General features: G+C 45.2%; 2 protein-coding genes across 2 annotated transcripts in view; one reads left to right on the top strand and one right to left on the bottom strand.

Moving 5' to 3' along the window:
* Positions 1 to 5,950, top strand: part of NT5DC3 (5'-nucleotidase domain containing 3) — a 63,176-nt gene extending 57,226 nt beyond the window's left edge. The window contains exons 13-14 of the mRNA XM_050748477.1: positions 3,338 to 3,402; positions 5,581 to 5,950. Of these exons, the coding sequence (XP_050604434.1) occupies positions 3,338 to 3,402; positions 5,581 to 5,833 (318 nt within the window). The 3' untranslated portion in view covers positions 5,834 to 5,950. The remainder of the gene's footprint in view (positions 1 to 3,337; positions 3,403 to 5,580) is intronic.
* HSP90B1 (heat shock protein 90 beta family member 1) overlaps positions 1 to 17,487 on the bottom strand; it is a 188,839-nt gene that overhangs the window by 163,233 nt on the left and 8,119 nt on the right. The gene's annotated exons all lie outside the window — the stretch shown is intronic.

Here is a 17,487-nt window from a genome sequence, read left to right as displayed (position 1 = left end):
ACGATTTACATAGCCGCCCCCATTTTGCAGGAGAGAAAACTTGAGACTGCAAGATAGGTCACTTTTCTGGAACCACAGTTCTCGGTTGGCAGAATCAGGCTGTGTAAAAATGTCGTAAGAACTTACTGTGTTCTGGACACTGAAACCTTTAAGTTCATTTCATTTTCACAGCAACTCTTTGAAGTAGGACTGAAACATCACTCCCATTTTTCTGATGCAGACCCTGAGGCACAGAGGAGATAGAACTTGCTCTAGTGACGGGTGATGCTGATGTTGACACACAGGCAGCCCGACTCTAGACCCTTAACCTCCACGCACCTATATTGCCTTGGGTTCTGGCACTTTGTACAGAGTTCTGTCAAGTTGGATTCACTAGGATATAGAGGTGTGTAGCTGCTAACTAAAAAAACATCCAAATCAATGTCCTGTCTCACTGTCGCCCTCTTCCCCAGTGTTCCCCTAGAAAGTTACAGGTTTTTCCACTGAGCCTGTGGCAGATGTTTCTAGAACTCCCCCTTGGGGATTATTTTCAGAGCACGTAGCACATTATTTGGACAGTTTTCTGAGGAGAAAAATTGGTCCTCTGAGATCGGGTTTGATTTTTTCAGAGCCAGCAAAGTGTCATTTGTTTTTTGTTTTTTGATTTTTTGAGATGGAGTCTTGCTCTGTCGCCCAGGCTGGAGTGGAGTGGTGTGATCTTGGCTCACTGCAGCCTTCACCTCCCAGGTTCAAGCAATTCTCCTCTCTCAGCTTCCCAAATAGCTGGGACTACAGGCTTGTGCCACCACGCCTAGCTAATTTTTGTATTTTTAGTAGAGATGGGGTTTCCCCATGTTGGCCAGTCTGGTCTCGAACTCCTGACCTCACAGGAGTCATTTGGAGCCAAGTCTAATGAATGAAATAGAAGTATATAAATATTGATTGTAATTTCATTAGCTAGCCTTGAAGTGCCTTCCAAAATGGCTGTGGTTCATGGTGGTGGTGCTGGCTTTGGTAGACGCTTCTCAGGTAACTAACCAGTCAGAGGCCACATTTAGACCACGGGTCGGCAAGCTTTGTCAGAGGGCCACATAGTAAATATTTTAGGCTGTGCAGGCTCAGGTAACCAACCAGTCAGAGGCCACATTTAGACCATAGGTCAGCAAGCTTCTGCAAAGGGCCACATGGTAAATTTTTTAGGCTGTGGAGGCTGTAGGCTCTTTTGCAGCTACCCACCTCTGCACTTGTAGCACAAAAGCAGCTGTGGACAATATGTGAATGAATGGTTGTAGCTGTGTCCCAACAAACTTTATTGGTGGGCACTGAAATTTGACTTTCATGTAATTTTTACGTGTTAGGAAATTTTTTTTTTTTTCCTTTTGAGGCAGTCTCACTCTGTTGCCCAGGCCAGAGTGCAGTGGCACGATCTCGGCTCACTGAAGCCTCTGCCTCCCAGGCTCAAGTGATTCTCATGCCTAGCCTCCTGAGTAGCTAGGATTAGAGGTGTGCACCACCACGCCCAGCTAATTTTTGTATTTTTGAAGAGACTGGGTTTCATCATGTTGGCCAGGCTGGTCTCGAACTCCTGGCCTCAAGTGATCCACTTGCCTCGGCCTCCCAAAATGCTGGGATTACAGGCTTGAACTACCACGCGCGGCCTGTCATGAAATTATTCTTCTTTTGAGTTTTTTTCCCCCCAAGCATTGAAAAAGAAAAACCCATTTGTAAACTCATAGGCTGATAGAAAAATGGGCCGGTGGCTGGACTGATGTAGGCTGTTGCACTGGCTAGATTGTAATATCTTTCTCAAACAAGGGCAGAGATATGTAGCCAATCTGCTTTGCCCCTGAAGAGCTGATTACGCCCATGAATAACCACTGGAGATGGAGGTGGCTGAAGTGCCTGTATTGTGGGGCTTTGGTTAGTCTTTTCCAATGTGGACTACCCACTCTAGAGTACATGGTTTCACTTGAAAGATTAATGATAACTAATGAGCACACACCGTCTTTGAAATATTTTAAAGTGGATTTCAGAACCAGAGGCTCTTGTTTTAAGGAGTTTGGCCTTGTAGGGGGACAGAACTGGAGAAGGGGGTGGGCACAGGGAGAAATCTTTTTTTTTTAATGGGAGAAATCTTTTTTTGTTTAATGGCTGATGGGAAGGATGGAAGCGAGAGGGTTGTTCCTTGAGAGAGATGATAAATGGTGGGAAAGGTTCATGGCAGGGCAGCCAGCAGGGCACCCCAGCCAGCAGCTGGGTACTTCAGGGGAGGTAAGGCCCAAAGCGTGGCTGAGCGAAGGCGCAGAGCTCAGGGTCCCCCTCTGGGCACGCATCCCTGGCCTCCGATTCCTGGGGTCTTTCTCCTTTACATGTCCCTTCAGCAGCCTCGGGGTTCAGAGTCGAGCTGTTGAACCGAGCAGATGTGATAAACGTAAGGTTCTTGGCTCCCATGTCAAAAGCATATGGTTTGCCCGCTTGGTATTTTCCTCCAGGTTCTAAGGTTACCCCCGTGGTCATGAATTGCAGGGAGCCAGCCTGTTCCCTGCGATCATGTGCACCTTGGATTCTGGCCTCAGTGTTTCTGTTTAGCCATAAGAACCTTGGAGAGAGACTTGTGAGATTCCATTCGTTAGATCATGGGCAGTTGGCATTTTCTTTTTGCCTTTCACCCATATTTTGGCCCACCAGAAAATGCTCTGCTTTTCCTTCTCATGGAGATGCTTTACCTTCTCGCCTTTTGCAAAAAATAATTGTTTTTTAAATTAAACAATATAATATTAAATTTAAAAGTTTATTTATAATTCTCGTGTACAAATTAAAATAATTTTTTATGTTAATTTCCAAATGTAAGCACATACTTTGACATGCTTACAGTTAGTGGGTATGTATGCTGTCTCCACTTAACTATAATGTTTGTACACATGTATATAATAAGTATAATAGGTAGCATGTACTAAGTATTTCTACATTATAGTTTGTATACCTGTATATAATAGGTGTGTAATGGATATATCATGTGCATAATGGATATATCACGTACATGTCTTATACATATGTGGATACACATGCATTATGTTTATATGTAGTCTTTACTGATAGTTTAATATAACTTCATAATAGTTCATCTTAATTTGTTAAACCACATTTCTAATGTTGGACATTTAAAACTATTTTTTATTCCTGAAGAAGGCAGGGTTTCAACTGGAAAGTCTGAAAAATGTATTATTTCATTCAGGTGCCAACCTCTGAGATGTAAAGGAATAAAATTTCTAGAAAAGCTGCTCATTAAAAAATTCTCATTACGTAATGAGTTTATTTGAAACCAAAACAGTCGTAATAATTGACTTGCGTCCTACAGGTTCACAGAGATGCTGAGTCACAGCTGGTTTTGCAGGAGTGGAAAAAGGAAAGGAAGGAGATGAGGTAAGAGCGGCCTGTATTGAATGTGGCATGTCCACCACCCTGTTCTGGCCGTGCTCAGCCCACGTCTGTTCCCCAGGGCCAGCCTGAGGCATAATGTTGAAACATCCTTTTTTAGCTCCCAGGTATGTCTGCCTCCCCCAGGATCCAGAATCGGCTACCTGCTGTTGGTGACATGTAACATTTCCTTGAGGCCAGCCATCACCCCTGTCATTCCTCCGCCCTTGCCATCGAAGGCCTTGGGAGAATGGAGCCTTTCCATCTCATTCCTCCTCCCTGCCTTCCTGACCTTCCCATCTGGGCAGCTGCTGGCCCAGTTGTTAACAATGCTGGCAGCACAATGTGGCTATTGGGGCAGTGCTGGATTTGGGCTCCGAACCCACAGTGAATTCTTAGGGCTCCCACGACCCTGGTGCTTATTTGTAACCACAGCTCTTTCAAGAATGTGCATTCTGTTAACTGATAAAGAAAGCCTGCCTGCCATGAGAAAACTTTGGTGGGTGTCTGTCTTAAGGGAACCCATACTGACAATCATGCTTCCCTAGGAGAATGCTTTATGCCATTGGCATGAACTTTCCTGACTTTGTGCATGGCCTTCTCCAGCCGCTGGGCACAGCCATCTCTGAGGTTTGGCAGCAGTGGTTGTGGTGGGATTCTGGCCTCCCAGCCGTGGGCAGCCTGACTCGGGGGTTCATGTGGTGGTGTGCGTGGGTGGGTGGACGGGGCGTGGAGAGGGGACAGTGAGTCCATTCCTCAGATTCTGGAGAAGCCAAAGCTGTATTGCATTTAGTTTGTCCTCCTCCCTCTCAGGATGTTGACTGTCTGAGTCTTATTTTAACTGCTACCAACTAACTAGTGGCTTTTATCACACAGCTGTATAAATGATTCTATTTTTTTGCTGTGTTTGTAAATGACTTATTAGCAGTCAAATAGTATTCGTTCATTTTGATGGAGTACTCTGTAGGGTGCCAGCCATCAGAGAGTGCATATCCTGTGTGTGTATGATAGGGATGTTGAAATAGACATACATGCACGTAAGGATGACTGCAGGGGCTTATGGGCCGTGGACGGGGTGAACAGTCTCACTTCTGAGGAGACCGGGAGGCATTGAAGTACGTAATGGATGGGGGAGATTTACATCACATAAAACAATCCTTAATTCCTCCATCTGAGCACTTGAGAGTTTACAACATGCTTTTATTTTGCTTACCTTACTCAGTTCTCACAATAAGCTTGTGAAACAGGGGGGGTCTTGATCCTTTCAGTAAGGGAAGTGGAGACTCCTGAGAGCATTCTGTATTCCTCTGTGTACCATCGGGAGCAGCTGTTGCATCCTGTGTTTAGTTTGGGAGATGGGGCGTGTGTCCTTAGAGAAACGTGCAAAAGCATCTGGAGCCTTGAGACAGTTAAGGGGGAAATAGGACCAGAGTCGTTTTGATGGATGGATAGCAGGCTGTTTTCTTTTTTTATTTTTAGATAGGGTCTCATTCTGTCACCCAAGCTGGAGTGCAGTGGCACAGTCATAGCTCACTGCAGCCTCAACCACCCGGGCTCAAGCAGTTCTCCGACTTCAGCCTCCTGAGTAGCTGGAACTACAGACATATGCCACCATGCCTGGCCAAATTTTTTGCATTTTTGTAGAGACAAGGTCTCACTATGTTGCCCATGCTGGTGGTCCAGGGCACAAGTGATCCACCTGCCATGCCCGGGCCAGAATGTTGTTTGTTTTTGTTTTTGTGAGACGGAGTCTCGTTCTGTTGCCCAGGCTGGAATGCAGTGGCATGATCTCTGCTTACTGCACCCTCTGCCTCCCTGGTTCAAGCGATTCTTGTGCCTCAGCCTCCTGAGTAGCTGGAACTACAGGTATGCGCCACCACGCCTGGCTAATTTTTATATTTTTAGTAGAGATGGGGTTTCACCATGTTGACCAGGCTGGTCTCGAACTCCTGGCCTCAAGTGATCCACCTGCCTTGGCCTCGCCAAGTGCTGGGATTATAGATGTGAGCCACCACACCTGGCTCTAGACTGTTTTCTTAATTAATATTTGGGGCTGCTCTAGGCTTTTTTCTCAAATGAGTCCTTTTTTTTTTTCTGAAAAAGAAGTGATTTTGATTTCAGTAGTTTAAAAACAAGGCTTTTTGAATCATTCTGTGTTGCTTCGCTTTTTTATTGCCCCTTCAGAGAAATGACCAAGAGTTTCTTCAACGCCCAGTTTGGAAGCCTGTTCCGCACAGACCAGAACCCAACCTACTTCCTGAGGCGCCTGTCACGCTTCGCTGACATCTACATGGCGTCTCTGAGCTGCCTCCTGAACTATGACGTCAGCCACACTTTCTACCCCCGGAGGACTCCACTGCAGCACGAACTGCCCGCCTGGTCAGAAAGGCCCCCCACCTTCAGAACCCCTCTCCTGCAGGAGGCCCAGGCCAAGTAGCCGAGGGCAAAAGCTAGAAACTGTAACTGCCCCTGATTGGGCAGGCATGATGGGGTTGACGTCATGTGGGTCTGAGTGTTGCTTTTGGAAAAGATACAGATAAGCCTTTTGATATTTGTTTTGTACCTTATGGAGAATAATTCTCCCAATGGTTAAGACAGGAGCTAGCAGCCCGCCTCTCTAGCCTTTCCCTCCATGCAGGGCTGAAAGGCAAACTTCTCATTGGAACTCTGATTTCGCTTTTTTGTTTACCGAGGTCCTGGAACATCGGGTTGTCTGGGATAGGTGAGACGCTTGATACCGTCTCTGTATTCTAGCAGGTCAGGCTTGAAACGGTTCTTGACTGCTCCATGGCACATTTCCTGAACGTGTACTGGCGGTGCATTGGGAACTGCAGGGGCACAGTGATGGGCAAAGATTAACTGCTTCCAGAAGGCTGATTTAGAGGGCTCCACAATGGCAAAACGCTCCTGTGAGTGACAGAGAGGCCCCCAGGTGATGGCCAGTTCCCAAATCATTTGGTACTAAGGCTTTGACATTCTGGCACATTGCATCAAAGAGAACACAGCCTCCCCGGAAGGACTTAGGTGAGAAAGAACAAGAGAAGTTGCAACTCCTGGACCCTTTTGTCCTCAGTGTGTGATTCCTGTGTCCTTTCCCAGCATGGAGGAGGGCAGGAGAGAGGAGATGAGAGCTCTGGTCAAAACCTTCCAGCTAGTGGAACAGCCTTCTGAAGAGCCTTCTGCAAGAAATGAGTGGGTTAGAAGAACCAAAACATTTGTGGTAGATCTCCCAGGAGCCTGTTAAACCTGGAAACACCACCCGAGTTGGTTTCATGTGCTCACTGGAAGAAAGAAAATGAACCAGGGAAAGGCATCTTTATAATGAAATGCTATGCCATGCCACCACCCGCTTGAATTGGAATCCTGTTAAAACATGAGATTTACCAGAAACAGTCCTTGTCTAGATGGAAATAAACAAGTTCCTGGCTTCTCTCTGATGAGTTATCAACTGAGAGGTGCTTGGATTGGCCAGGGGAGGACGAAGATGGCCACCACAACTTAGCCAGGTCCAGCCTTCTCTCAGATTTCACTCCTGCGGTGTTTGTGCGACTATTGGGGAGTTTGTATAGTTTTTTTTTTTTTTTTTAAAGATGTCTAAGATGGGAAAGGGTGAAGGACATTGAAGCTGAGAAATAGATATGACTTAGCTAACCGAGCTTTTCTCATTTCTTTCTGTTTTGTTTTTTTTGAGATGGAGTTTTGCTCTTGTTGCCCAGGCCGGAGTTCAGTAGTGCAATCTCAGCTCACTGCAACCTCTGCCTCCCGGGTTCAAGCGATTCTCCTGCCTCAGCTTCCCAAGTAGCTGGGATTACAGGCATGCACCACCACTCCCAGCTAATTTTGTATTTCTAGTAGAGATGGGGTTTCTCCATGTTGGTCAGGCTGGTCTCGAACTCCCGACCTCAGATGATCAGCCCACCTCGGCCTCCCAAAGTGCTGGGATTACAGGCGTGAGCCACCACACCTGGCCTGCTTTTCTCCTTTCTTTCTAGGGGCAGTGCAAGTGGCATATATTCCTTTTGTTGGAGGGAAGAATCCTTAATTGCATCTGCATTTGTAGTATCCTTCAATGTAAAGCGCATATTTACTGCGCTCTCTGAGTGCTATGGGAATGTCTGCTGTTATTAGTTATGGCGTTGCTAATACTATTTTAATTGCGTATGCTATATAAATACTTCCGTTCAGATTAGCCTAATCTAGTATTGCTAAAACTCATTTTAAGCTTTGGCGGTACCATGTTATACTCTTAAATCTAAAGGATGGCAGGAACATGAGGGGAGCTTGTGGAGAGTGCTTGCTTATTCAACATTTTTATTGTGATAAATGTATGTAACCATCTATTGATGAAATGCGAGCCTGGCATTCCATGGGCTCCTTGCCAGATGGCAGAAACTTAACGAGTTACATAGCATCGTTTGTAATGCTACTTGTTATAGTTGGAATGTACTTGTGATATTTGGCTGTATTTAACTATAATGGTGAAGGTGACCCTTTAGATCCAATAAGGCTTCTCCCCATCTTCTACATTTTGTTATGAACACAGTAAGACACAGTAGTGTGTTCTTTTTTTGGAACAGGGCAGGCATTTTGTTTATTGTTTGCTTGCTTCTAGGTTTCCATCATCAGGGTGTATTGGAGGCTGACACTTGATGGATGTGTGTTGTGCTCAGAACTGCTCAGTGTTGGGGTTCTAGAAGAATGTGCTGATGCTCTTGGCTTCAAGTTTCTGCCTTTGGAGAAGCAGATTGAGGAAGTAGGTGTTGTTTAAAAATAATTATTGGTTTTTATCTAATCAGATATTCATTGGTTACCTACCAGGTGCCAGTTATAGGGTGTTTTGTTTACTCAAGAATGAAGTAGAACTATTTTTAAAACCTGTTTTCATGAGTGTTTAGGTTAGGTGACCTAAGCTTTGAAGGAGAAAAACATTTTCTGGGTGTGAATAATGAGTTTTATAATCAATTCCCATTTAGAAGAATTTCAGTCTTTCGGCCATTGAACTTGGCAGTGTTGAAATCTCCCATGTGGCAGAAGCCTGTCGTCTAGGCCACCAAGGCTCACTGAGTGTGTACCTTGCAGACTGTAGACCCATGTCGTGGCGGTAACGGGGCTGAGCACCGTCATTCCCATGTGAACGATGGAGGTCCATCCCAGTTTATTATTAATCCTTGTCTATACTCAGGACAGATTTTAACTTGTTGCTGTCATGACTTTTTATTTTATTTTATTTTTTTTTGAGGCAAGGTCTCGCTCTGTTGCCCGTGCTGGAGTGCAGTGGTGCAATCTCGGCTCACTGCACCTCTGCCTCCCAGGTTCAAGCAATTTTCGTGCCTCAGCCTCCTGAGTAGCTGGGACTACTGGTACATGCCATCAGGCCCAGCCAGTTTTTGTATTTTTAGTAGAGATAGGGTTTCACCATGTTAGCCAGGCTGGTCTCAAACTCCTGGCCTCAAGTGTTCTGCCCACCTCAGCCTTCCAAAGTGCTGGGATTCCGGGTGTGAGCCACTGTGCCTGGCCTTGTCATGATTCTTTTTTTTTTTTTTTTTTGGAGATAGAGTTTTGCTCTTGTTGCCCAGGCTGGAGTACAATGGTGCGATCTTGGCTCACTGCAACCTCCACCTCCTGGGTTCAAGCGATTCTCCTGCCTCAGCCTCCTGAGTAGCTGGGATTATAGGCACCTGCCACCACACCCACCTAATTTTTTTGTGTTTTTAGTAGAGACAGGTTTTCACCATGTTGGCCAGGCTGGTCTCAAACTCCTGACCTCGGGTGATCCACCTGCCCTGACCTCCCAAGGTGCTGGGATTACAGGTGGGAGCCACCGTGCCCAGCCTGTCATGACAGTGCAGTGTGGGATCTGGCACACTGCACTGGGCATTTTGTTCTCTGGTGTGCACATGCATGAATGCATATTGGTACAAGGGAAACAAAAATATTTTCAACCATTTAAAAAATCATGTTGTAAAGCAAACAAAAATAGTTTGAACATTTAAAAATTACTTTTTAATATTGCTTTGACTGATTTTCTAAGAATTATATGAACAATAATGAGTCCAGGGCAGCAGCCATCACAGATATGACAGTCCAGCAAGGCCCATAGAGGTCCCTTTGGAAGGGACTTGCACAGCTGATTTTTTTTTTCCAGTGTTGTTTTTACAGGTGAAACGTAGCTTTTGAAATACTTCAGTTGTTTGGCTTAGAGCTCCCACTTTCCCCCTAACATAGAGCCTCTCTGTTTTTTAAAACATTATAACCTGTGGCACTATTTTCTGCTGTTCCCATTAATATCATGTAACATAAACCGCTCGCTACTGATTTGGGCCTATTACAGACTAAAATGACTAGTTGCTTTGAATGCATTGTCACTCTTAATTATTGCAAAGGAGAATTGAAAAGTAGTCTTGTGTCCTAGTTAATTTAGCTTTGGGCAAACTAAGTGGCTTTTCTTCTATCCTCTTCTCAAAAGACCTTTTAAAAGCAGCAGAGACTGGGCTAAATACTGGAACTGAATTCCACTTTTCTGCATGCTCATTTGCTGCCAAAGACCACTTGGGGTTCCTTGTCTAGAATGCTCTAAGACTAAATTTGGCCAGACACAGGGTTCCTTGATTGCTCTATTCAACTAATAGAGAACCTACATTTTGCCTTCTTAATGTCGACTTTCTTTTGTACCAGGTCTTTCTTTCTTTCTTTCTTTCTTTCTTTCTTTCTTTCTTTCTTTCTTTCTTTCTTTCTTTCTTTCTTTCTTTTTTCTTTCTTTTCTTTCTTTTCTTTCTTTTCTTTCTTTTCTTTTTTTTTTTTTTTCTTTCTTTCTTTCTTTCTTTTTTCTTTTCTTTTCTTTTCTTTTCTTTTCTTTTCTTTTCTTTTCTTTTCTTTTCTTTCTTTTCTTTCCTTTTTTTTTTTTTTTTTTGCCTTAGCATTTAGGAGCTTAGCTCAAAGTTCAGCTAACCTTTGATACTACTAGTGGGTTAAAGAAAGGGAAGGGAATGAAGTACCCTTAATGCAGGGTCAGTAAACTTTTCCTGTAAAGGCCAGATAGGAAGTATTTTTGGCTTTTTGGGCTGTTTGCTTTTGCTGCTACTGCTGTAGGAATGACCATGGTCATGGCTGTGTTCCAGTACAACTTGATTTACCAAGACAAGCTGTGGGCTGGATTTGGCCCTCAGCCTGTGGCTTGTTAGCTCCTGCTCTAATGGATTGTGTTGGTGGCAATGGCAAGATTCCCTTGCTGAGAATGTGCAGATGACTAACCTCATAGCTAGGATGCAGAGAGGAGAAAGTTCTGTAGGTAATAGTGCACTGTATTCCCTTCTGGGCTACTTCCTGGGCATAGTTACACGTATGGCCAGTGTGTGTACTTGAGCCATCAGGCTTGGGCACTTGTTGAATATACCTCTCATTGTATTAGTTTGTAATTGTGCTAGTGCTGAGTGCTGAGCTCAGCTGCCCAGATGACCTTTCCAGACTGAAAGACATACTCCCCTAACTGCTGGGAGTGCTGCTGGCGGGCCATTTACTTCCAGCCCTCATGGGGAGTTTCCCCTGCTGCAGAGCCCTGCCTGCCCCAGATCGCAGCCCCTTCCTGCCTGTAACCCTTACCGGCTCCATATGGGGTACAAAGGGCTGGCCTCCCCACCCCAACTTGGGAAACCCTCTGGGGCCATCCCAGCTCCAGAGCCCCTTGTGGGGTCAGTGAGACCTCACTGTGGCCACATTGCAGCCCAGTGCCTCCCCCTGCCAAAACTGTACCCAGCCCGGCTCAGCCCACAGCACTGTCCTGTGAACCTTCCTGCACGCCATTCTCCACCTCAGTATCTGCTTTTGGGGAACCCAGCCTGCGACAGTGCTTCTGTGCGTTTTCAGTCCTGCAGGTTTGAACTCTGACTTTGGAGACTCTTTTCCAGTTATCTCGTGGAATGACAGATTGTGCCTGTATGATATCAGGCACAATTAATGCAAATTAGGCAGGCTTATTTATTCTAGATGTGAATTTGCTATTTATTTTAAATGTTGATTTTATGTGTTATGTGACTCTGAACTTATTGCCAAATAAAAGTTTGAATTGTATCATCTGGCTTATTGTCAGTCACCTATTTTGTGTGCTTAAGTCCGCTATGTTAAATTCTGATGAATCCACAGTATTGTTTTCTAAACAGGCATTTTTTTTTCCAGGACTTGAGGTTATTTCTACAAAAATAAATAATGGAGATCTTGGATTAAAAAAAAATTCTAAGGGACTTCAAAAAGTTTATCCCTGAGAGAAGGGATAACCTTTTTTGGGGAAAGCCCAAAAAAGGGGTATGGGTTTCTTCTCACTACCCCCATCTGCCCCCACCCGCAGCAAGCACACTCACTTGCTTTCAGAGCTTAAAGACTGGAAGGTAAGCCTCAGATGCAAACTTGGTGTGAGCACAGGTGGGCAGCAGTGACCTATGGTGTGTCACCACAGAGGTTCCTGTGTGTTCGTAATCAACTTACCAGGCAAGCTGGAAATCTTTTAAGGAAAGGAAATAGGGAATTAGGAGTAAATGTTAGAGGTCAGCTTGAAGACTTTTTTTTTTCCCAACGTGTGTGTGTGTGTGTGTGTGTGTGTGTGTAAAACATCTTAAAATCCTTGTGCTTATACCTGAATCTCATTCATTCCTCCTGTGGATATCTTTTTTTTTCCTCCTTTCGATCACTTGCCTTTGTGTACTTGTGATGGTGGGTGTTGGTGGACTCACTAGCAAATCTGCCCCATACTGATTTTCTGGGGGTGGTTTTCCAGAAACTTGGCATGTCATCTAAGAGGAAGTGACAGCCTGCTCCTCTGCCTGAAATATGGGCTGCTCCTCTTTCCTGGAGTTGTGAATGAGTCTATAAGACACTTTGGGCTTCCAGAACTTTGGACTTGGCTCAGCAGAAATCTCGATGATGTGGAATGCAGTTATTTCGGCAGTGAAGGCAGCAGAGAGCAGAGCCTGAGCTTAGCTCAACCCAACCTTTCCCTCCATCCCCAGTGGTGATTCCCAACCCTGGCCAGCACTGCCCATTGGGGACAATCTGGAGATGTGTGGAAGGGTGGGTTGCAGGGTGCTTGGGTTTTGCAGTGATGGGGAGGGGATGTCTAGTATTTTGAGGGCAAGGACCAGACATGTTAGACCCCCTGCATTGTGAGGGAGAGCCCAGTACACTGAAGTGTGGTCCCCTGTCTACACATGTATCTACATGATACAATTCATGTAGGTGGAAACCTGTTTATAATTTTCTAAGCCTAGAAACTGTTGTGACATAATTTTAACATACTGAATTTTCCAGGAATGCAGCTATATGTAAACCAAAGGAAGATTTTGACTTCGTTTTATTCAGAGCTTTATAAGGAATTATTCATCACGTCAGAAGAGCACATCCTCCACAGGAGGCCACTCCTGGTATTTGAGTCATAAATTACACCTGTGTCAGTCTGCATTTGTACTGGTCATTTCCATAAATTGTACAGACACATATATGTAAGATTGTACTTACTGTTTCAGTCCATTCATGCTGCTATAACAAAAGACCATATGCTGATTTAGCTTATAAACAACAGAAATTTATTTTTCACTGCCCAGGAGGCTGGCAAGTCCAAGATCAAGGTGCCGGCAGGTTTGGTGTCTGGTGAGGCCTGTTTCCTGGTTCACAGGTGGTGACTTCTGCATGGTGGATAGATCAAGGGAGCTCTCTGAGGCCTCTATTATAAGGGCACTAATCCCCTTAAGGATGCCCCTCCTCCTTAATCACCTCCCAAAGGCTTACAGGCTCACTTACCACCCTCCTAGTGTTACCACCTTGGGGGTAAAGATTTCAACACAGGAATTTTGGGGGTCACAAACATTTAGACCCTAGCACTTAACCTTTATTTTAAAATGTCAGCCAGGTGTGGTGGCTCATGCCTGTAATCCTAGCACTTAGGGAGGCCAAGGTGGGAGGATTGCTTGAGCTCAAGAATTTGAGACCAGCCTGGGTAATATAGTGAAACTCCATCTCTACAAAAAATAAACCACATTAGTTGGGCTTGGTGATGGGCGCCTGTAGTTGCAGCTACTTGGGAGGCTGAGTCTGGAGGATCACTTGAGCCCAGAAGGTTGAGGCTTCAGTGAGCCATGATTGAGCTACTGCAGTCCAGTCTGGGTGACAGAGTGAGACCTTGTCTGAAAAAAAAAAAAAAGTCAATTATTTAAAAAATAATCAAATATTATCTTTTCTAAAATCCAAATTTGTTTTAAGCAATTATAATTGTCTTCATTGTGTCTTCTATTGAAATTGTAGCTGAGATTTTACCAAGTAAGTATGTATTTTATTGTAAGTTACTTTATGTTTCTGTTATAGAACCTTATATATACATTTCTAATTCTTCACTCATTCACTTTTTAATGACAGGTTTACATATATAGCTTTAAAAGGCAAATCTAGCATACTTCCTTAAACATGCATTATAAACTGTTTTCTTTCAGTGAATGTAAGTGTAGAGGGTTACATTGATTTAAAAAAAAAAATCATGTGTGAGGATAGGTCATGTTTTCTATGAATTACTTTTCACGTCGCCAAGGAGCAGGTGCTCTGGGTCAAGAACTGCAGATGGAGAGAAATTGCCTCGTGGCTGCACATCCGTGCAGTCTCCTCCAGGAAGTCCTGCCGAGAGGCTGAGCCTGCCTGCACCTAATCCTTCGCGTTACTTTCCTCCACAGCAAAAATATCAGGTATGGGAAGTTGAGGCAAATTGTCATCCCTGGTCACTCCTCTCACATGCCTTTTCTTCTAAGGTAATTCTAGCAATTAATAAGATAACACATTTGTTGTTAAAAATGTTTCAGAATTTCTTTGTAAGTGGTTGGGTGAGGTGATCTTTTCCTCCCTGCTCGTGGAACAAGAAGAGATGCTGGGTAGAGGCTCAGTCCATATCCCTTCCTGAATATCCCTTCCTCTGGCATTAGTGGCAGTCAGCTGGGGTGGCCGACAGCTGTAGCCTCCCACTCTGCATCCTGGGTCCACCAGCTGGGCAGTAACAAGGAGCCTGGACCGTGAGAGCAGTACTTGTCTGCACGGGTCCCACTGACCCAGCACTCCACCAACCTCCATTTGCCGAGGGCCTGCTGTGTGCCTCACGCGGTTCTGAAACTGGATGTAGCAGACAAAGACCGTGCTCCATGGAGGGCACATGTGTTGGGGACAGAGTTTTCTGCTGATGTTTGCCTTAGGGCTCAGGAGTGGGGAACCGAGTTGTCAAGAGGTGGGAAGGGGAAATAATTCAACACTAGTGCACCGCACCCCATGCTGAGGGCCTGCTGGGGATCGCCTCATATTGCCTCATATGACAGGCCACAGTGCAAAAGGATAATTTGTGCCCCAGGAGCTTCAGGAAACTAACAAGGCCACACAGTTATGGAGAGAAGTTGGTTGGGTGGGCCTGAGTAGGTTAAGCCCATCTAAGCCCATCTGGGCATGACCCCATCCCCTTTGCCTGTGCCAGTGGAACGTGGCATTTTCAGACTCTAGGGCAAGTTTGTGTGTGTGTTGGGGGGAGGGCATTCTAGGAAAAGTTCCTCACTGTTCTGAGCCAGCTCCTATGAGAGGCTCTCTCCTGAATGGTAACACTCTGTGTAACTGACGAGGCCACTTTATCCCCTCGAGGAAGTCTGCTCTAGGTGTGCTCAGAGGGCAGAGTGGGAAGACACTGGGTCTTTGATGATGTCTTTGAGGTTCTGAGTGGAATCAACCCTGAGGCTGCCCTCCTCTAGGTCTTCCAGTAACAGCTAACAGTACATCCCCGTGCTGTCTTAGCTAATGTGGAGTTGGGTTTTCGGGTCCTCCATCGGCTATGCTAAGGCCTGCATACAGTTCATACTTCATCCTCAACAAACTTGCGATGTCGGTTGAAGTTTTTCCCTTAACTATTAAGTAAGGGAGTCTACAGTTGAACCAATTTCTTCTGGTTATAAATCTGAGGTGTCTCTACAGAAGGTACACATACACACACTCTCTCTCTCTCCCCGCCCCCACTTCTTCCTTCCCTCTCTCTCCCCTCCCCCCTCTCCCCTCTCCCTCTCCCCTCCCCCTCTCCTTCCCTCTCTCTCCCTCTCCCCTCCCCCCCTCTCCCCCTCCCCCTCTCCCCCTCCCCCTCCCCCTCTCCCCCTCTCCCCCTGGCCTAGTTTGTATGAAACTCTGCTTGTGATAACACAGTTTTTTCAAACTTTCTTTTTTTGAGTTGGAGTCTTACTCTGTCACCCTGGCTGGAGTGCAGTGGCAGGATCTCGGCTCACTGCAACCTCCGCCTCTCAGGTTCAAGTGATTCTCCTGCCTCGGCCTCCTGAGTAGCTAGAACTACAGGTGTGCACCACCACGCCCGGCTAATTTTTGTATTTTTAGTAGAGACAGGGTTTCACCATGTTGGCCAGGCTGGTCTTGAACTCCTTACCTCAGGTGATTCACCTGCCTGGACCTCCCAAAGTGCTGGGATTATAGGTGTGAGCCACTGTGCCTGGCCATTTTCAAACTTTTTTTTTTTTTTTTTTTTTTTTTTTTTGAGACGGAGTCTCACGCTGTTGCCCAGGCTGGAGTGCAGTGGCGCGATCTCGGCTCACTGCAAGCTCCGCCTCCCGGGTTCCCGCCATTCTCCTGCCTCAGCCTCCTGAGTAGCTGGGACTACAGGCGCCTGCCACCGCGCCCGGCTAATTTTTGTATTTTTAGTAGAGACGGGGTTTCACTGTGGTCTCGATCTCCTGACCTTGTGATCCGCCCGCCTCGGCCTCCCAAAGTGCTGGGATTACAGGCTTGAGCCACCGCGCCCGGCCTCATTTTCAAACTTTTTAATGGGCTGTAGCGTCCCAAGAGTTAATTTTGTATTTTTTTTTTTTTTTTTTTTTTTTTTTTTTTTTTGAGACGGAGTCTTACTCTGTCGCCCAGGCTGGAGTGCAGTGGCACAATCTCAGCTCACTGCAACCTCCGCCTCCCGGGTTCAAGCTATTCTCTTGCCTCAGCCTCCTGAGTAGCTGGAATTATAGGCGCGTGCTACCACACCCAGCTATTTTTTTTTGTATTTTTAGTAGAGATGGGGTTTCACCATGTTGGTCAGGCTGGTCTTGAACTCCTGACCTCGTGATCCGCCCACCTCAGCCTCCCAAAGTGCTGGGATTACAGGCGTGAGCCACTGTGCCCAGCCTCAAGTGTTAATTTTAACTGTGCCTAACACCTGGCTAATACCCAGGCCAAGGTCTCCCTTTGCCTTCTGAAGGAAGGGGTCTCGGTGCAGATCACTCTTGCAGTGTGTCTAGATGGGAGGGCCATCTTCAACCTTCTTTGGCAGGTTAATTATATTTAACAGACCCCAAAGCCAGCCCACCTATATATAATATTTGGAAAAATGATGTATTATTTAGTAATTATGGCTTCTTTAAATTTGAGATATAACACACACCACGCCATAAAATTCACTGTTTTAAAGTGTACAGTTTTGTGTTTCTTCGTATAGTCATAAGGTGGTACGACCATCACTACTATCAAATTCCTCATCACCCAAAAAAGAAGTCCCATACCCATTAGCAGTCACTCCTCATTCCCCGTGGCAATCAGCCTACTTTGTCTCGATCAATTTGCCTATTTTAGACATTTCATATAAATGGAATCATATAATACTTGGTCCTTTGTGACTGGCTTCTTAATGTTTTCAAGGTTCATCTGAACTATCACATGTACCAGTACTTCATTTTTTAGGGCTGAATATTTTATTGTACGGACCACCACAGTTTGTTCATTTATCAGCTGATGGAATTTGAGTTGTTTCCATTTTTCTGGCTTTTATGAATAATGCTACTATGAAGATGCATATACAAGTTTTTGTGTGGACATATTTTCATTTCTGTTGAATTTTTAGGTCATGTGGTAACTGTTTATTTTTTTTTCCAAACTGTTTTCTACAGTGGCTGTACCATTTTGGATTCCCACCAGCAATGTATGAGGGTTCCATTTTCTCCACATCCTTTCCAATACGTGTTACTGTTTTTTCGATTCTAGCCATCCTCGTGGGTGTGAAGTGGCATCTCACTGTGATTATCATGTCTTCTTAAAGAATTTATA

The sequence above is a fragment of the Macaca thibetana genome, chromosome 11 (genome assembly GCF_024542745.1).
Source record: "Macaca thibetana thibetana isolate TM-01 chromosome 11, ASM2454274v1, whole genome shotgun sequence".
NCBI lineage: Eukaryota > Metazoa > Chordata > Mammalia > Primates > Cercopithecidae > Macaca > Macaca thibetana.
Note: the sequence above shows the minus strand (reverse complement) of the source record. Positions and strands in the feature narration are given on the sequence as shown.